The sequence below is a fragment of the Rattus norvegicus genome, chromosome 9 (genome assembly GCF_021556685.1).
Source record: "Rattus norvegicus strain SHRSP/BbbUtx chromosome 9, alternate assembly SHRSP_T2T, whole genome shotgun sequence".
Classification (NCBI taxonomy): domain Eukaryota; kingdom Metazoa; phylum Chordata; class Mammalia; order Rodentia; family Muridae; genus Rattus; species Rattus norvegicus.
In genome coordinates this window covers 94,970,853-94,992,407 of record NC_141542.1, presented here as the reverse complement: position 1 = coordinate 94,992,407, position 21,555 = coordinate 94,970,853, and the positions used below count along the sequence as shown (strand labels likewise).

The window sequence follows — 21,555 nt, the reverse complement described above, 5'->3', positions numbered from 1 at the left end:
CACATTCTCTGCTTGGCTTTGAGTCTCCAACAGGCATAAAGGATGACTGGGTGTGGCCAGCCAGACTTGGTTGAATTAGCATCTCCAGCAAAGGGCTGAGAGGGATTGTGTCTGGTCAAGCAAAGCCCAATGCTTTTTTTTTTTTTTTTTTTTTTTTTTTGTCTTCTTATGATTGCTTCAGTGCTCAGAGTCAAGTGTTTTTCTCTCAGCATTGCCCTTCACTTCTGTTTAAGGAAGCCAGGCTAGGACTGAGGCATGGTGCTTTGTTAGAAAATGTTTGAAACAGCTCAGTTAACGAATGTGAGGAGGCAGGGCACAGCCGAGAGAGGAAACCAAGGCCTTCGTGCAAATGACCCCTTTCAGAAGGAGTGACAGTAAGGATACAATGTGCCTTTTTGATACCAAACTTGGTGGCAAAGGAACTTACATTCCAGAAGCTGCCCCTTTCTGTCACGAAGGAGGATACTATGCTGGCCCTTCAAACAAGCCCTTCCTTAGAGCCGAGGAGAAGGTGGTTCTGCTTGAGGCAAGCCTGGGTAAACTACTCACTGGATTCTGGGCAGATAGGGAGTCCACACCTAGGCAGAGATGGGTGGGTCAATCAGAGATCTCAAACGTGAGTCGTCTAGATCATTTTATAGTTCACTTATAGAAGAAACACTTGGGGTCACCTGAAGCAGGATGAGCAGACAGGTGGCCCACAAACTGCTGTGGGAAGATTGCTCAGGTGGGGAGAACTAGTAAGTATACAGGTCCCTAGGTGGCTCAGGACTGGGGTTTGTAAAGGGAGTAATGGATATCTTCCTTTCATCTTCTAGACCCTTCAACAGTTTTCTTCTATCAGTGTCTAGCTAAGATGGGCTAAGATGGTCTGTGTTTGGTGAGCTCTGCATAATTTGTTCCCTCGGGGCCACCATATGGTTTCCAGGTGACAAAGCTGCAGACCAGAGACCCCTCTCCTCTCTTGGTTCATGACTTCTTGGCACATTACAAACTCCTCTTAGGTACGTGTATTAAAGCAGCATCAGGTTGCCATGCCCACCCTTGGTTCAAGAGAGGACCAGTTGGACTTTTTACCAAAAGGTCTGGCTTTCTTTGATACCTACACTGGGAAGAATCTGGCTTTGCCCTAACCCAGGGGATCGTGACGTCGCAGTGAAGAGGAGAAAACAAGGCTGGCAGATGTGTTGAGTGTGGCAAAGCGGTACCGGGCGAACTCCTAGCGCGGCAGGCGCTGTTGTTTGTTTGTTTCTGCATGCCACATAGACAGGCGTGGAGAAGCACCAGGAATTTCTTTGGCTTCATATAGCTCCCTTGTCTCATGTGGCTATGGTTTTTAAAAATTTAACATTCTATTCATGGCCCACATTCAGCTCTCGTCTTAGTATGCATGTCAGTATTCGAGTCTGTACTACAGGTGCGCCCCACTTCAAGAAAACAACGGATGTATAGTAAGACCAAACTAATTTATTAAAGTCTTATGTTTGTGAGGAAGGAAGAATTGCCATGTGACTTTGAAACAGCAAAGCACATTGAAAGTTTACAGTAAGAGCCAAGAGCCGAGCAGATGGCTCACTCACTGTGTTAAGTGGTTTCTGTGAAGGCTGGAGGACGTGAACTTGACTTCCCAGAACCTGTGCAGAAGGGGGGCCTGAGGTGGTGTGTCTGTGATTCCAATACTAGAAGGCAGAGACAGGAAAGTCCAAAGGGCTTGCTGACCTGGCAGTCCAGTCAAAATAGTGAGCTTCCATACAGTGGAGAGCAATAGAAGATGTGTCAGACGCTCACACCATCATACACTCTCAGACAAGCAAAATAAACACAAGCAGCTTGGAGGAGAATTGTCTAAAATGAAGCGTGCTTGGCTCGGGTCTGTGTAACCTTGTGCTGGAGAAATAGATCTATTCATTGAAGAGACAAGAAACCCTGTTCACAGCGAAACAATTTATGAATGTTGTTTCTGAGGACTAGTTTGAGGAACTGAGTGGAGAAGCCTAAGGAATGTGGAATACACAAGGGCCACAGGTGCATGTTTTCTAACTAGGGGACCTGGGAGCAAGTAGTTCAGAGGTGCAGGGGTGAAGGTATCTGGGGCACACTGAAATATTTGAATCCGGATGACAGAAGCCTGTGAAAACACCATAACCATCACCCAATTCTCACACAGTGACCATGCAGGTTTGGTCTGGCTTTTCCCTCTAAGAGTTGGGGGAGTGCCTCCATCCAGCTGGTCTCTACATGTAGAGTATCTTCTTGTACCTTCTTACCCCACTGCCTAGGCAACCCGGTCTCCCCTTTAAGCCTGGCTCCTTCAATGCCCTCTATAAATCCTGGACTTCTCTTGTCCTCTGTACCGCCTCCTCCCATGGCCTGGTCTTTTCCACACAACCTTGACACTTCAGATCTGACCTAAAATTCTTTGACCTGGGAGAACTCCACAGAAAAGATTGGAGCTTTTACATCCCTTAGCTGCCCAGCATGGGTAATGAGCATGCCCTGGTCACAGTGTGAATACAGTCTCACATGTGCTCCTGTACATATCTGGCTAATCTAAGAGCAATTTTCTTTGAATTGCTAATTCAAAGAGCAAATCAAGGTGCTTAAAGATAGGCAAAGCATTACAGTTAGGCAAATTTGAGTCACGAGAAAAGTGTTCAATGGCTCAACCACTAGGGCAGTTATCTATGAAAGCATTTTAGTTCTTTTCACTCTGGGCTAACCTGGGTTACAGACTGAGATCTTGTCTCAAAAAACGAAAACTGAAAGAAAGAAAAAAATCCACGGAAACAAAACATTAGATTTTTAAAGCATTTAATAATCATACTCAAAAAAAGATTTTATTTTAAAAAAGAATAAATTTACATACACTGCATAAGCAAGACAGTTGAAGGTTTCCAAAATAGAAACCTGAAACATATGGTCTGAAATGCCACATGCTGTGATTATCCTTGGAAGACAGTTGTGTGTTTGGGCAAGAAAACCCCAAGATACCAGGCACATTGTGGAATGGTTTTAGTGGCTGCCACATAAAGGTATTAGTTTAAGGTCTTGCCTATGTCTTTTTCCAGCATATGGTACAGGTCTGAGCAAAAATGACTTAAAGTGGACAGCTGTTTGAGAACCCGGTTCTAGATTGATGCCTTGACCCAGAGTAATAGCAAGATGGGAAAAGAATATATTATCCTCCCTGATTCCTAGAATAGCTGAAAAGCTTTGGTGTCTGTGTGGGCCGGGCCTAGACTTAGAGGGACACATTCTGGTGACCAGGCCAGCCCAGAGCAAGAGGGCCTTTGGACTAAGACAAGCTACACCAGCAGGGGGCACTCTCTCTCCAGAGAGAAATTGGAGACCCAAGAGAAAATTTACTAGGGTAGAGTGCTGCTCTGTAAGAAGTGAATTCAGTGAATCGAGAAAGCTTACCAAAGGGAAAAAAACATGATCAAGCTGAAGGGTTTAAAACCAATGCTGTAGGAATCCAAAACTAAGCTTGGCATCTTCGGTGAATACTTCCCTCCCTCCATCTGCTGGTATCAAGTCGATTAAAGAGCAACCAGTCAAGGGGACAAATTCCTAGGCCAGTGTTTAATGTTGTGTGGCTAATATACTCATCCTCCATGTAAATTATGTAAATACAGCCTTCATTCGATTGTTAACTTTCCTGTTGTTGGGCCTTGAACTTCCTAATCCCCATGCCCACCGCTGTGACAATACATACAGCCTCTTTTGCTGGAGAAAGCTGAGCTTTTAGTTATTAGGGTTCAGACAAACCAACTAAAATCACCCTGTGTGAATATTCAACCAGACTTACAAGCTCTAGTTTGGTAGCTTAGGGGTTGGGGGAGAAACAGCAGAAAGTACCCTATCATCAGCCATGCACTGGAGAGGCTAGCCTTAGCAAGCAAACCTATAAGCCAGGGCTTGTGGCTCCGCAGCCATGGAGCTGAAATACTGTCAGCAAAACCAGGAAGTGCTGGGCTGTTTCCATTCCTGTTCTTAACTATGATAAGTAAGAGAAGTGTTAACAATGGACATTTTGTTAAGAATTATTCTTTTTATTTGTTTTTTGAGACAGGGTTTCTCTGTGTAGCCCTGGCTGACCTGGAACTCACTCTGTGGACCAACCAGGCTGGCATCAAACTCAGAGATCCATCTGCCTCTGACTCCCAAGTGCTGGGATTAAAACCATACCCAGCCCAAGAATTATTCTTCAGAAATTAAAACACTATATTCAGTACCAAAGAACATCATTCCAACATAGGCCATGGGACAGACTTAAAATGAGAGAAATTGTTGGCCTTGATGTTCACATTGATTGCAAAAGTTGGAGCCTCAGTAGCTTTTAAGGGTGTGTGTGTGTGTGTGTGTGTGTGTGTGTGTGTGTGTGTGTGTAATTTTGTCCAATATGTGCGTATAGTGAAACACTGACTTACTGACACCATCCCTTAAAAGATCAACCACTACCATTGACACCGACCCTTCAAAATGTCATTGCACTTGATCCTTATTCTGAATCTCTGAGTGCAGGGAAGGAGGTCTCTGCTGTGGTCACCATGAATACCTTCTCAGATCTAAGGAGCTAAGGTAGACCACGCTAGGTTTAACAGGTGTTACAGTTAATTGGCTTATTTTCTCAAAATAGGCTGCAGTTTTTCTTGCCCTAAAATTCTTCAAATCTTAAAATTCTTAACTGAGACTCTTAAAACTTCCAAGAGGTAAGAAGAGGCCGGAAGACTGAGAGGGGGGTCCCTGATTCTGTCTAGTGGGGGAATAATTGAAACCATTTATACAAAGTAGCCAAGCAGGGATGAGGTAACGTCGCAGGGATGAGGCAATGTTAGGGCTGCCTAACTTGGTCAGGCTTCCAGAGGATGAAGCTCATTCATTCCTGTGCTGATCCAGTGCCTTCTAGGCTTAAACAACCGAAGGTGCCGAAGGCCAAGCAGGAGAGTGCAGGAGGAGTCTCAGCTGTCCTCATTCCACCTGTGAGAAGCTGGCAGCCGGTCTGAGTTGGTTACATTAGTGTGGAAATGGAATCCCGGGATGCTGTGGAAGATGGCAGTCTTGCTTCCTTGCTTCCTTCACTAACAGTGCCTGGAGGAGATGGGCGGGGAAACGAAGCAAGCTCTTCCGGTGGCCTCATAGCTCTGCTTCTGGTGACCTCATAGCTAACTCTGCTACCATCTTCACTCTTCTCACAGGAAACTTTGTTCTAGAATGCTCTCACCACCCACTCAGGCACAGTCCAGTCCAATCACAGCATAAGACATAATTCTGCCAAAGAGTTGCAATTTTCCTTGGTGCCGCCCTTACTCCCACACCAAACTCCAGTTTGGGGATTGAGACTCGGCATTAGGCAAGGCTGTGACTGAAAAGAACTATCCTGCCTTCATATTACCTCAAGTCTGCTGGTTCTCTGGAGCTTGGTGGGGCTTGTAGCCATTCCAAGCCAGGCTACAATTCCTGCCCACCGGGTCCTAAGTTCATGTAACAGTAAGGGGAGGGGTAGTCTTGCAGACCTCAGGTGTGCTTTGAGCCTGGTGTCCTTACAGATGAATCGCATGGCTGGTACCACAGCAGTAGTATCTATGTCACATCAGCAAAATAAAACTATGACAGGATTTCCTTAAACGGGAGGCACTGGGATTACCTGAATCAACAGCTTTCTCACATTTCACATCTCGCATTAGCAGACTAGTTCCCAGCTTGTCTTGGGCTCAGAGCAATCCCAAAAACCTGTGCAACATTGGCACAAAGGTTGTGGCACAGATGCCAACAGATGTGTAGGTGACAAACTTGTAAGGGACTTCAATCTCTAGTCTTCGCCTGGCCTCCTTGTTCTTAGTAACCACCTTGAACCATGAGAATAACACTTGCAGAGAGAGGTTTTGCACCAGTTGGCGAACCAAGAGGATCAACATGATCCCCACCATAAATTTGGTCAGGCCTAAAACCAGCATGTCAGTGGTAATGGGGGGGATGTTCTGAATCACAGGGAGGGACGGGGTGGGCTTGGACACGAGCTGGAAGAAGTGGTTGATCCAGAATCCTACGGTCACTCCAGCGCCGGCAGCCACGACGGTGGTGGTGTCCGCTCTGGTCGGGCTGTAGTAGTCGGACACAGGGTAATTGTAGCACAAGAGGAACGGCACAACTATGACACACACAGGGAAGAGAGGGCTGGCGGAGTCCAGGGAGTCGATGAGGGTCCAGGCAGGGTAGGTCAGGGCGATGAGGACCGCCGTGATCAGAACGCCACCCAGGACATCCTGCCGGGAGACAAGAAAAATGGCCGCTTAGCACTGGGAATGCAATCTCTGCATGCTTTATAATATGTATTCAAAGAAAATAAATATCTAAGAATTTAAAGTGAAAACAGGAAATTATATACATAGTTACCATGCTACGGTGTCACATACTTTCTTACAAGAATGTTCTGTATTCCAAGAATAAATTCTGAATTTCTTTCTGAGTGAGTGGTTGATAGCTTCGTGGTCATTTAATCTTATTTTGTTATATACACTTTGGATCACAAAAATTATCACAGTCCTCACAGAGTGAAGACTTGGCAGATAGTGTGAAGGCTCTAAACTCTTTACTGCATTAAAAAAAAAAACCCTGAATATCGAACATTACCAGGTGAATGACCCATTAACCCCTTAAACCCTTAAATATCACAGGGAAATGCACATCCCTGTAAGTAATGAAACCGGACAGTTCATAGCAGAAACGGTATTACGTATACTGTTTAATACTTAAAACACTCCAATATTTACTCATAATAATATGGAAGAATCAAATAATACTGGGGAGGAATGAAAACTGGTGTTTCCGTGACTGCTGGTATTTGGCTGTTTATAGAGGTTGTATTAATAATCACCCGAACTGTAGACAAGCCCAGATTCCTGACTGTTTGAAAGGGTATAAAAACACTGTGGTATCTTCATGTCCTGGAATACTTTGCAGCAATCAAAATAGCAATGACCCACTGATGCGCAGTACGACTGGATAAAATCTCCAGGAGATGCTTTTGGATGGGACAAGGCAAGCTCCAAGGGTTACGGACTGTCTGGCTCTACTTACATGCCATTCTTCAAAAGACAAAACCTCGGGGCAAGGAACAGTTATCAGCCACTGCCTAGGGGGCTTGGTTTATCCTGTGTGACCAAAAAGGATGTCATGATACAGTCTGGGGATAATACGACTATTCCATACTGAGATGGTGATTGTAAAAATGTATGTGTGTGCTAGACTTCATAAAACTTTAAACGGTTACATTATTTGTGCGTGCATGTGTGTGCGTGCGAGAGCAGGCCTGTGGAATCAAAGGGAGATGAGTGCTGTCCACCATGAGGTTCCTAAGGATTGCTCAGGTCGTCAGGCTTGGAGGTACCCAAGCGTCGTTTACCTGTTGAGTCATCTTACCAGCCCCAAATTCACAAAATTGTACGCCAATAACTGGCAATTTTTTAACTAAGAACACATTTCAAACCAATGAAAATGGAAATGCTTGCAGGCTCCTTTGGCCTCGTGTGACACTGTCAAGTGTCAGCTGCTGCCTTTTAAGGAGCCTCCAGAGACCTAGAGAGGCCCCTAACTCTGTACTCCTAACTTCTCAGACTATGCTGTGGATCTCCTAGTATCTCACTCAGTCCTTCAGACAAAATCCAATTAGCTGGGCACAGTGGTGAATGCACGATGGTGTGTGTATGGGGTCTCAGCATTTTGGAAGTGGGGGCAGGAGGATGGCGAGTTGCAGGCCAGTTTGTGAGACTCTGATTCAAGAAACCAAAAGGAAAATTAAAGCTGTTGATGAAGCCATCTTCCACTCATCTGTGTGCAAAATGCTGCAGGCTTTGTGGGGCAGAAACTTGCCAGTTGCTTTTAAAGGTACACATTTATCTTCCAACTAGCAGCGTCACCCAGGGACCTGGCCCAGGGGCTGTAACTGCCCACAGTTGAATCGAGGTTGTCATGTTCTTCACAGCGATGTGGCAGGTGATGGCAAGATACTGGAACTCACCAAGTCCCCCTCTAGGAGTAGCATTGCGTTAAACTGTGGTATAGTTACACCATGGGACAGAGCTGTGACAAGAGGATGCTCCAAGCAGTTTCAAAAGGCAAGGTGGGCCTGGGCTGTTGGGGCAAGGACGACAGAGCAGAGCTTTCTGCTGACTACATTCAGCCCCTCTGGGGACATACCCAGATGGAGCCTGCTTTGGCTGCTTTAGTGAGAAGAGACCCTTTAGTGAAGACTAAAGCTGCCAACGCTGACCTGTTAGTACCTGAGAAGAAGCAGAAATAACTTTCACAGTGACTACTGAAGAGACACAGAGTCTACCAATCTCCAAGCACTTGGGTTTGTGTGGAGCGGTCAGGAGCACAGACGGTTCTCAAGGCTGTTCAACGACCCTCTTGTTTACCAAGAACTCACTCCCACAGTTCAGCTGGCAACTCAGGACACAGGGACAGCCCGGTAGGTGGTGTTTGTCCTGCTCAAGTTTCTCTGTGACCGAAATGGGGGTGAACACGTGTTTCAGTCGGATCCATTAGGAATAGAGCTTGCTGTGTCCAGTAAGCTCGGCAATGGGAAAGAACTATGGGACAACATCTACCCTACAAAAAGGCGTAAAGGGGACCTCCAAATTGAGGATGCCAAGACAAGCCTGTGACAGAAGCCAACAGGAGCTGGGATCTGTGAGGAAGCCAGCTTTGGGAGGCTCTGCCAACCTGGATTTAGAGATCCTTTGGCTGCCCTAACATTTTAAGGACGTGACCAGACAATCCAGATTTCACGTCGCATATTCCCTGATGTGGGTTTAGAAACATTTGGCTGAGCAGAGTTTTTATGTTCTTATTTCTACACAGTTTAAGGGGATAATGTTTTTATAATGACACAGAACATAGCAAACTGTTAGATCCTCCGATAGTTAAGGAGGCAAGGTGCTGGACAGCATGTGTAAGAGATATAGTTCCGTTCTGACTGACAAGCTTGGCACACAGACAGGTAGATATTTACAGAGCAATGCACTTGGGTACACAGCAGGGAAGCTTCACACTAGAATTTTGTATCATGTGTATGTCTTTGTTGTTTCCTTTGGAAATAAATGAAATTAAATTCAGCATCTCCAGATGGGATCTGCCCATCCATGGTCATATGAGTGGGGACCTCTTTGCAGAGGGTCTGTTGCAGACCAGAGTATTTTGTCTATGTGTGTAAGGGAACATTACTGTTAAGAGTTGGGGAGAGCTCAACACTATAAACGAGTCTGTCCTCTTACAGGGGAGAGAAGGTTCTGCCACTCGGAGGGTCTCTTGTCACCTCCACCAGTCTCATGTCTGACCCCTAAGGAAGTCAACAGGGACAAAAGGCGGCATTTGCCTCATGCACAGAGATGAAACAGCTCAAGTCCCTTCAGGAAGGAAGTCCCCCAAGACCAGATCACTCACTTCCTTGGCCCTCCAGCCCTGGTTGCTCATGGGGTTACCTTGATGGCTGCAGGTCTCGTAGAGACACGTGACAGAGTCATCAGTTGAAACACACTTCTCATATGGTTCTCGGTTGTGCCACATTGACCATTAAAACTAGGCAGCATAGACACTCTCCCCTGTCCAACTTAGAGTGCAGCCAGGAATCTACACTCTGGTTCCCCAGCATAATCTAGGTTCAGGGAATGTAAATTTAGAATAAAACTAAATGAAGCCCAGGCACCCCTGCCTATCGCCTGAGCATGGTCACCATCCTCAACATTTCAATCCAGGATTTCTCACTGCTTTTCCCATTTCACTCAAATGGGTCTGCTTGCTTTTTTCACTTTTTAATTATTTTTTCTTTTTTTGGAGCCAGGCATGGTGGCTCACACCTTTTATCCTGGCACTTGGGAGGCTAGCCTGGTCTACACAGTAAGTTACTGGAACATGGGCAACTTCCATATATGAAGAAAAACAACTCCAGAATAATCATTTAGGGCTCCTTGGGGAGAGGCGGGGCGTCATGAAGCCCCTCCCTGTTCCCTGATAGGATATTTATGGGCTCAGTCCCAAGTAGGTCTTGTTCAGGTTGCTTCTGCTGCTGTAAGTTCATGAGTGCAACGTCCTGTCCTGAAAACATCTTTCCACAGCCATCCTCTGGCTCAGTCATTCTTTCTGCTCTCTCTTCCACAACGTTCCCTGGGCCTTGGAGAGGTTGGTACAGGTGTCCTGGTTAGGATCGAGCACTCAACGGACACTTATTACCAGTACTCTGTCCAGTTCTAAGCCTCTGCCCACTTCACCCCATTGACAATGCAAAGAGAAGCTGGTTAAGGCCGAGCCCACTTGCCTTTTGTTGACCACCTCCTACAGTTTTGTATTCCCTTTAGCTCTGGTGTGCTCCAGCCATCTCTACCTGTCGAGTTCCTACAACTCCTCTCTGAGGCTCAGCTCTAGGGCTGTGCCTGTCTCACATCCTGTCTTGTATCTCCACAGTGGGCAGTGATCTCCCTCCCCCTGAACGGAAGGCGAAGGGCCACGCTTCGGAGACTTCCCTTGTTTTGTCTTTGCTGTGATTAGATACTTCCCTGTTCGCTCATTAAAAGGCCAGAAGGTGCAGGTGAAGCCGAGGTTGCTGACTTATTTGCAGCCCTTCCCAAAGCGGCTGCACTACAGTAGAGCAGACACTCGCTTGCAGAGTCAGGAGGCTGGGATGTTGACTCCCCACTGTTTCAAGGAATAAAATAAGAATTTACCCTGTTTCCTTCTGTCTTCTTTGCAATTATGGTTACCAAAGCCCCTGACATCTGGTTGGAATAGTCTTTATAAACCAATTGTGTCCATCTTCAAGCCAAACTAAATTATTTTGGTCCATAGCCTCATTATTCAAGGCAAAACTAATTTTAGCCTACATGACTGAAGATGGCGTTTCCCCCTCTCTTCTAGCCATACATTTGGATTATCATCCATGATACTATAATCAAGGTATTTAGGGGTTTTTTTTTGTTTTTTGTTTTTTTTTGTTTTTTTTTTTTAGTAAGAAAACATTTGAGCCACACAAGTGAGATTTCCAAGATGGGGACTGTAAATTTTTTTATAACAAAATTATTTTGTAAATACTTCTAAACAGAAGAACTGTAAATGCTCTAAGTTTTACTTTTTTTGTTTTTTAAAGATTTATTCATCTGTTCTATACAAGTACACTGTAGCTGTCTGCAGACACACCAGAAGAGGGCATCGGATCTCTTTACAGATGGTTGTGAGCCACCATGTGGTTGCTGGGAATTGAACTCAGGACCTCTGGAAGAGCAGTCGGGTGCTCTTAACTACTGAGTCATCTCTCCAGCCCCTAAGTTTTACTTTTAAATAACTTTTCTTGAGACAAGGTCTTATTCTGTAGCTCAGGTTGGCCATAGTACTGGTCCCAAAACAAAACAAAGAAAACAAACAAAACCCCAACAAAACCAGAAACCTTCAAAAACATTTCCAGGGATGAAGATAATTAAATTACAAAGCATATGACCTTACAGAAACACTAGGCCTAAGATTCTACTCAAGGAATTTGAAGAAAATGAAGAGAGAGAAATTGCTCACAAAAGTTCCCGCCACCTGCGGTCTGAGGAGACGCTCAGTTGGTGGGGTGCCTGCCTCATATGCGGAACCCCAGCATCATCGTGGAATAAAAGTAGGACAGAGTGCCATGCACCTGCTATCCCAATCTCGGAGGCAGGAGGATCAAAAGTTCAAGGCCCTCTCCAGCCACAGAGTGAGTCCAGTGACAGCTTAGGATACAGGACACTAGGTCTCAGGAAGGAAAGAAGGAAGGAAGGATGGACTAGTTTACACTTCAAAAGAGTTCTTGGGCTATTTCAGTTTCCGCAACTAAGACCAAAGGTAACGCGCTCCACGAGAGAAAAACCTGAAAATGCAAACAAGAAAAATTAGCCTGAAGAAAGAGGCTCGGCACAGAGAGAGACTCGGAAGAGGCCTGAGCTGAACATGTCCTGCGGCTCACACAAAAGATGAGGTGAGGAAGCCGCCGCTTCCTTATTTAATAACAGAGGACGAACATTTTCCATTTGAAAAGACACATGTCTGGAAATCTCATGTCCCTCCGGGTGGCTTCCAAGTTAACAATAAGTGAGATGTAATGATGAGAATACAGTCTAATCTTAAGTACACACACACACACACACACACACACACACACACACGCGCGCACACACGCATACATACATACATACATACATACAAACACTCATATGTATGGGTGAAATATCAGAAGGAAATAAAATGGGCTTACTAAGTGGGAATATTACAGAGGATTTCTGTCCTCCATATGCTCTCCTGATTCACTGAATTTTATGCAGTTAACACCTTTACATTTTTTCTACCCATATGGTACACAGAGATAGTGTTTTCTGAATGTAGTCAGAGGTGACTTTGAACTCCCAATCCTCCTGCCTCGGCCCACAGAGTGCTGGCCTGACCATGAGCATCGCTATGCCCAGTTTAGTGCTTTTTATATTAATGAAAAGACCATGAGGCTCTTCACGAGAGCCACGCTGTGGAATCAGCCTCGGCATCTGTCACCAGATGAATGGATAAAGAAAACGGGTTACATGTATACAGTGGCGGTTCATCCAGCCAAATGACAGAAAGAAATCGTGTCATTTCGGGACAGCAGATGGGAGTCGATGTCACTGCATGGACAAGGCACACGCAGAAAGCCAAGGACTGCAAGCGTTCGGCCACAGGTAGAAGTGAAAAACACCAGATAACCAGAAAGTGAAAGAACAAAGAAAGGCACATCAGGTCAGAGTTTAGTGACAATGACTTTGTGCATTCTTACCATTAGCCAAACAGAAAGGACATGTTCAGCTTTGATGAACATCTCTGGAAAGTTCCACAGTGTGCCCTGACTCCCCTGTCTACACTAGTGCGTTCTGACCCTCCATTCCTTTCCCAAGGGTGGTTTACTGGGACACATTTTCATCCTTTCTCCCAGCATCTCCCCTGAAGAACACTATGGAGGGGTTAGGGCTGCCCAAGGTTGTCTGGCTAGAAAGAGGGGGAGAGCCAGACACTTGCTCAATTTTGCAAAGAATGCTTTCAGGTCCCTGGACCATTTAGGTTTGTAGGCTGGAGAACTCTGGCTCAGGCAACTTCTCCTCTGCCAGATCCCCTGCTGAGAACATGGAGGGCCTGCTCTAGCCCTGAGGGCCTCACAGAGTGAGCTGAAGCCAGGAACCCAGGCAAAGCCAAGGTGCACAGATTGCTCTGAATGCCAGGACACTGACAGTGACCCAAGCGAGACCTGTCCTTCCTCTCTGGGGTAACGAGGGTAGCCGCTGGAAATCTGCCAGCATCCCTTCCTGAACATCTTGGAGTATGCTTTCCCGTGCTAGCACAGGTTTGATTTGATTTCTCAGAATGGCGAAGACAGAGTTCAGTAATGGCCTGAGCGAGTGGGAGGCCACAGTGCTCATGAATATGCACATTAGTGATTTCAGAGAGAAACCGGTGCACTATATAATTAGCATTTGTATCGGGAAGAAAAGGGAAGACATATGTTCAAAAGTATTAATTTTCAATCATCATACATCAATGTCTACACACAAGCCAGGTATCACACCTGGCCTGTAACCCCCAGCCACTCAGGAACCTGGGGCAGGAAAACTGCAGGCTCCGGGCCAGCCTGGTCTACAGAGTGAGAATCTGTCTCAAACAGAGTTCAGTGGAGCATAAGTATCCCCAGCACCCAGATAAATGCCAGGTAGGTATGGTGGCCCACCTGTAATCCTAAACAGAAAGTCCCTGAGACAAAATGGCTGGGTTAGCTGAAATGGGAAGCTCAACAAGAGACCCTGTCCCTGTAAAGAAAGTGAAGGGCAGTCAAGGGGGAAATGCCCAGGGTCCGTGCTACATGCACACATCGCATGGGTATGACATGCATGAGTGCCCACACCCGTGTGAACACCACACACAAAATACAAATCAAAAAGAAACAGAGCTCAATCAGAAGACAGACAGTAGGATCTGTTGTCATGGACCCGAGAGTGGGTGCTCGGCCGCTCTGCTGCCTCCGTTGTGTGCCATGGCTGTCCTCGAAGCCACTTTACATGACCCAGGATCGTTACAAATCTAGGACTAAGGACCAGCAGGCCTGGCATAGCCCGCTGCGGCTACAAAGAGAGGCTTCAAAAGACCTTTTGAAAACTCACTGACTCTGAGAAGGAGCCACACAGGGCGGAAAAAGAGGACACCAGCTTCCTTGGGCTGTAGTTTTAGAACTAAGTGAGGCTATTTAAAGAGTGGATAGAAATCACGTTGATAATTTTGACAAGGAATGGGTTTCTGTGGTTGGGTTAAAATATTACAAAGTATGGACATATCAGAGCAGGGCAGTGTAGCAAGTGCTTCCCCCTCCCCCAAATTAATAAATAACAAAAGCTTAAGCAGATGGGGATGGCCCATGCCTGCAATCCTGCACCCGGGAGACAGAGGCAGGAGAACCAAGCAGGCCAAGGTGAGCCCTGGCTGCGCAGTGATCCAGAACTAAAATCCTGTCTCAAGACAAAGCCTCATTTTATTGTCTCTCAAGGACAAAGGTCACCTGAAGGTCACAGGAGGGAGAGCTTTGCTCATCTCATGGTTTACTAGATCAAGGCTTCAGACCAGTCTCGAAACTTTTGTTTCAAAAAAAAAAAAAGATTTTTAGTTGTGACTGAATAAAAGTAAAAAGAAATTCATTTTATTCATCTAATATATTTAATGTATTGAACATATTATCTCTACACATAATCAACGAAAATGCCAATAGCGTTAAACTTTCTCACACTACTATCCCCTGAAGGGACAAGCTGTCTGGTTGGATTTTGACTTATTAAAAGGCAAATGATTTCTGTTCGTTGGAAATGATTCTGCCTAGGTAAAGAAAATGTGCCACACTTATATGATGTAATAGCACTAGGCCGTGTAAAAAATGAAATCATGAACTTCACAGGTAAATCGATAGAACCAGAGAAATCAACCCGAGAGGTAACCCAGGTTCAGAAAAGCAAAGTTGGTCCATTTTCGCTTGTGTGTAGATATTAGCTGTTAAGTTAATAACTATGTTAAAATCCATAGACTCATGGAAGCCAGGTATAGAGTAAGGGACTAGGGGGACAGACAGATCTCCCTGGGAAAGGGAAATAAAATAGATCGCTATGGATGCATGGGGTTGGGAAACTGGAACAGCAGGATCAAGTGGGGAGGGGACGGGAAGAGGGAGAGACAGCTAAAATTAGAGGCCATTTGAGGCATGGTATAGGAACCTAGTCCAGTAGAATTTCTAAAATGTATTCACATACGAAGACAATGTAAACAAAATTGCCAAGTAATGGGTGAGATGGAGCCCCAGGTGAACGTCTCTTGTCACCGAATGAAGCATCCAGTACTGGGATTGGATTACATCTGATTGAGTTGTTGAACAAAGGGAACCTGGGAACCTCCAAACAACCCACACTGTTGCTCTACAAACTATAGGTGGCTCTCCACAAACTGGTGGCGAGACTCCATTGCTACAGGCAGCACCCACACAACTCATTGAACATGGAGAAGTCCGGGTTGGTGCCTACACAGAGCCTTCACTCCCACATGCAAGTGTCTTTGGTACAGGAAGGCAACCTACACCCTACCAAAGGAGAAATGTAAACACCAACCGGGCTATAAATTTGTTGCTCTACAATGGGAACCTGTCTGCAAGATACGCTAGTGAGAAATTTGCAGAAGCTTCCTCCTGCAGCTGATGGTAACTCATGCAGAGAATCACAGTCAGATGCTATGCGGAGAGCGAGACAGCCTGGAACTCTGCCCTAAATGGGATGTCTCTGTCCGTCAAATCCCTCCTCTCATGGCTCAGGGAACCCTGCACAAGAAGAGGCATTATCTTTGACAGTTGAGTCAATGATTTGTATGGAATCTTCTGCTCCTGAGATTCTCTCTTCCATCTCTTGTATTCTGTTGGTGAAGCTTGTATCTACAGCTCCTTGTCTCTTCTTTTGGTTTTCTATATCCAGGGTTGTTTCCATGTGTTCTTTCTTGATTGCTTCTATTTCCATTTTTAATTCCTCCAACTGTTTGATTGTGTTTTCCTGGAATTCTTTCAGGGATTTTTGCGATTCCTCTCTGTAGGCTTCTACTTGTTTATTAATGTTTTCCTGTGTTTCCCTAAGTGTGTTCATGTCTTTCTTGAAGTCCTCCAGCATCATGATCAAATATGATTTTGAAACTAGATCTTGCTTTTCTGGTGTGTTTGGATATTCCATGTTTGTTTTGGTGGGAGAATTGGGCTCCGATGTTGCCATGTAGTCTTGGTTTCTGTTGCTTAGGTTCCTGCGCTTGCCTCTCGCCATCAGATTATCTCTAGTGTTACTTTGTTCTGCTATTTCTGACAGTGGCTAGACTGTCCTATAAGCCTGTGTGTCAGGAGTGCTGTAGACCTGTTTTCCTCTCTTTCAGTCAGTTATGGGGACAGAGTGTTCTGCTTTCGGGCGTGTAGTTTTTCCTCTCTACAGGTCTTCAGCTGTTCCTGTGGGCCTGTGTCTTGAGTTCACCAGGCAGCTTTCTTGCAGCAGAAAATTTGGTCTTACCTGTGGTCCTGAGGCTCAAGTTCGCTCGTGGGGTGCTGCCCAGGGGCTCTCTGCAGTGGCAGCAACCAGGAAGACCTGTGCCGCCCCTTCCGGGAGCTTCAGTGCACCAGGGTTCCAGATGGTCTTTGGCTTTTTCCTCTGGCGACCGAGATGTGTGTGCAGGGAGCAGTCTCTTCTGGTTTCCCAGGCTTGTCTGCCTCTCTGAAGGTTTAGCTCTCCCTCCCACGGGATTTGGGTGCAGAGAACTATTTATCCGGTCTGTTTCTTTCAGGTTCCGGCTGTGTCTCAGGCAGGGGTCCTGCCGCTCCTGGGCCCTCCCCCACGGGAGCCCAGAGGCCTTATACAGTTTCCTCTTGGGCCAGGGATGTGGGCAGGGGTGAGCAGTGTTGGTGGTCTCTTCCGCTCTGCAGCCTCAGGAGTGCCCACCTGACCAGGCGGTTGAAAAAGCTACTGGTCCAAAACATACAGGAAATCCAGGACTCAATCAAGGTTGAAAAAGCTACTGGTCCAAAACATACAGGAAATCCAGGACTCAATGAGAAGATCAAACCTAAGGATAATAGGTATAGAAGAGAGTGAAGACTCCCAGCTCAAAGGACCAGTAAATATCTTCAACAAAATCATAGAAGAAAACTTCCCTAACCTAAAAAAAGAGATACCCATAGGCATACAAGAAGCCTACAGAACTCCAAATAGATTGGACCAGAAAAGAAACACCTCCCGTCACATAATAGTCAAAACACCAAACGCACAAAATAAAGAAAGAATATTAAAAGCAGTAAGGGAAAAAGGTCAAGTAACATATAAAGGAAGACCTATCAGAATCACACCAGACTTCTCGCCAGAAACTATGAAGGCCAGAAGATCCTGGACTGATGTCATACAGACCCTAAGAGAACACAAATGCCAGCCCAGGTTACTGTATCCAGCAAAACTCTCAATTAACATTGATGGAGAAACCAAGATATTCCATGACAAAACCAAATTTACACAATATATTTCTACAAATCCAGCACTACAAAAGATAATAAATGGTAAAGCCCAACATAAGGAGGCAAGCTATACCCTAGAAGAAGCAAGAAACTAATCGTCTTGGCAACAAAACAAAGAGAATGAAAGCACACAAACATAACCTCACATCCAAATATGAATATAAAGGGAAACAATAATCACTATTCCTTAATATCTCTCAATATCAATGGCCTCAACTCCCCAATAAAAAGACATAGATTAACAAACTGGATACGCAACGAGGACCCTGCATTCTGCTGCCTACAGGAAACACACCTCAGAGACAAAGACAGACACTACCTCAGAGTGAAAGGCTGGAAAACAACATTCCAAGCAAATGGTCAGAAGAAGCAAGCTGGAGTAGCCATTCTAATATCAAATAAAATCAATTTCCAACTAAAAGTCATCAAAAAAGATAAGGAAGGACACTTCATATTCATCAAAGGAAAAATCCACCAAGATGAACTCTCAATCCTAAATATCTGTGCCCCAAATACAAGGGCACCTACATATGTAAAAGAAACCTTACTAAAGCTCAAAACACACATTGCACCTCACACAATAATAGTGGGAGATTTCAACACCCCACTCTCATCAATGGACAGATCATGGAAACAGATATTAAACAGTGATGTCGACAGACTAAGAGAAGTCATGAGCCAAATGGACTTAACGGATATTTATAGAACATTCTATCCTAAAGCAAAAGGATATACCTTCTTCTCAGCTCCTCATGGTACTTTCTCCAAAATTGACCATATAATTTGTCAAAAAACGGGCCTCAACAGGTACAGAAAGATAGAAATAATCCCATGCGTGCTATCAGACCACCACGGCCTAAAACTGGTCTTCAATAACAATAAGGGAAGAATGCCCACATATACGTGGAAATTGAACAATGCTCTACTCAATGATAACCTGGTCAAGGAAGAAATAAAGAAAGAAATTAAAAACTTTTTAGAATTTAATGAAAATGAAGATACAACATACCCAAACTTATGGGACACAATGAAAGCTGTGCTAAGAGGAAAACTCATAGCGCTGAGTGCCTGCAGAAAGAAACAGGAAAGAGCATATGTCAGCAGCTTGACAGTACACCTAAAAACTCTAGAACAAAAAGAAGCAAATACACCCAGGAGGAGTAGAAGGCAGGAAATAATCAAACTCAGAGCTGAAATCAACCAAGTAGAAACAAAAAGGACCATAGAAAGAATCAACAGAACCAAAAGTTGGTTCTTTGAGAAAATCAACAAGATAGATAAACCCTTAGCCAGACTAACGAGAGGACACAGAGAGTGCGTCCAAATTAACAAAATCAGAAATGAAAAGGGAGACATAACTACAGATTCAGAGGAAATTCAAAAAATCATCAGATCTTACTATAAAAACCTATATTCAACAAAATTTGAAAATCTTCAGGAAATGGACAATTTCCTAGACAGATACCAGGTATCGAAGTTAAATCAGGAACAGATAAACCAGTTAAACAACCCCATAACTCCTAAGGAAATAGAAGCAGTCATTAAAGGTCTCCCAACCAAAAAGAGCCCAGGTCCAGACGGGTTTAGTGCAGAATTCTATCAAACCTTCATAGAAGACCTCATACCAATATTATCCAAACTATTCCACAAAATTGAAACAGATGGAGCCCTACCGAATTCCTTCTACGAAGCCACAATTACTCTTATACCTAAACCACACAAAGACACAACAAAGAAAGAGAACTTCAGACCAATTTCCCTTATGAATATCGACGCAAAAATACTCAATAAAATTCTGGCAAACCGAATTCAAGAGCACATCAAAACAATCATCCACCATGATCAAGTAGGCTTCATCCCAGGCATGCAGGGATGGTTTAATATACGGAAAACCATCAACGTGATCCATTATATAAACAAACTGAAAGAACAGAACCACATGATCATTTCATTAGATGCTGAGAAAGCATTTGACAAAATTCAACACCCCTTCATGATAAAAGTCCTGGAAAGAATAGGAATTCAAGGCCCATACCTAAACATAGTAAAAGCCATATACAGAAAACCAGTTGCTAACATTAAACTAAATGGAGAGAAACTTGAAGCAATCCCACTAAAATCAGGGACTAGACAAGGCTGCCCACTCTCTCCCTACTTATTCAATATAGTTCTTGAAGTTCTAGCCAGAGCAATCAGACAACAAAAGGAGATCAAAGGGATACAGATCGGAAAAGAAGAGGTCAAAATATCACTATTTGCAGATGACATGATAGTATATTTAAGTGATCCCAAAAGTTCCACCAGAGAACTACTAAAGCTGATAAACAACTTCAGCAAAGTGGCTGGGTATAAAATTAACTCAAATAAATCAGTTGCCTTCCTCTATACAAAAGAGAAACAAGCCGAGAAAGAAATTAGGGAAACGACACCCTTCATAATAGACCCAAATAATATAAAGTACCTCGGTGTGACTTTAACCAAGCAAGTAAAAGATCTGTACAATAAGAACTTCAAGACACTGAGGAAAGAAATTGAAGAAGACCTCAGAAGATGGAAAGATCTCCCATGCTCATGGATTGGCAGGATTAATATAGTAAAAATGGCCATTTTACCAAAAGCAATCTACAGATTCAATGCAATCCCCATCAAAATACCAATCCAATTCTTCAAAGAATTAGACAGAACAATTTGCAAATTCATCTGGAATAACAAAAAACCCAGGATAGCTAAAGCTATCCTCAACAATAAAAGGACTTCAGGGGGAATCACTATCCCTGAACTCAAGCAGTATTACAGAGCAATAGTGATAAAAACTGCATGGTATTGGTACAGAGACAGACAGATAGACCAATGGAATAGAATTGAAGACCCAGAAATGAACCCACACACCTATGGTCACTTGATTTTTGACAAAGGAGCCAAAACCATCCAATGGAAAAAAGATAGCATTTTCAGCAAATGGTGCTGGTTCAACTGGAGGTCAACATGTAGAAGAATGCAGATCGATCCATGCTTATCACCCTGTACAAAGCTTAAGTCCAAGTGGATCAAGGACCTCCACATCAAACCAGACACACTCAAACTAATAGAAGAAAAACTAGGGAAACATCTGGAACACATGGGCACTGGAAAAAATTTCCTGAACAAAACACCAATGGCTTATGCTCTAAGATCAAGAATCGACAAATGGGATCTCATAAAAGTGCAAAGCTTCTGTAAGGCAAAGGACACTGTGGTTAGGACAAAACGGCAACCAACAGATTGGGAAAATATCTTTACCAATCCTACAACAGATAGAGGCCTTATATCCAAAATATACAAAGAACTCAAGAAGTTAGACCGCAGGGAAACAAATAAACCTATTAAAAAATGGGGTTCAGAGCTAAACAAAGAATTCACAGCTGAGGAATGCCGAATGGCTGAGAAACACCTAAAGAAATGTTCAACATCTTTAGTCATAAGGGAAATGCAAATCAAAACAACCCTGAGATTTCACCTCACACCAGTGAGAATGGCTAAGATCAAAAACTCAGGTGACAGCAGATGCTGGCGAGGATGTGGAGAAAGAGGAACACTCCTCCATTGTTGGTGGGATTGCAGACTGGTAAAACCATTCTGGAAATCAGTCTGGAGGTTCCTCAGAAAATTGGACATTGAACTGCCTGAGGATCCAGCTATACCTCTCTTGGGCATATACCCAAAAGATGCCTCAACATATAAAAGAGACACGTGCTCCACTATGTTCATCGCAGCCTTATTTATAATAGCCAGAAACTGGAAAGAACCCAGATGCCCTTCAACAGAGGAATGGATACAGAAAATGTGGTACATCTACACAATGGAATATTACTCAGCTATCAAAAACAACGACTTTATGAAATTCGTAGGCAAATGGTTGGAACTGGAAAATATCATCCTGAGTGAGCTAACCCAAACACAGAAAGACATACATGGTATGC

At 44.3% G+C, this 21,555-nt stretch overlaps 1 protein-coding gene across 2 annotated transcripts in view; it reads right to left on the bottom strand.

The window, feature by feature from the left end:
• Positions 1–2,794: 2,794 nt before the first annotated feature.
• Positions 2,795–21,555, bottom strand: part of Sgpp2 (sphingosine-1-phosphate phosphatase 2) — a 119,562-nt gene continuing 100,801 nt past the window's right edge. Inside the window, exon 6 of one of the 2 annotated variants that reach the window (XM_087565469.1) lies at positions 2,795–6,266. Coding sequence is in view for 1 of the 2 variants with exons in the window: in NM_001191811.1 (NP_001178740.1) it covers positions 5,715–6,266 (552 nt within the window). In the remaining variant the exon portion in view is untranslated. 2 annotated transcript variants of the gene reach the window in all.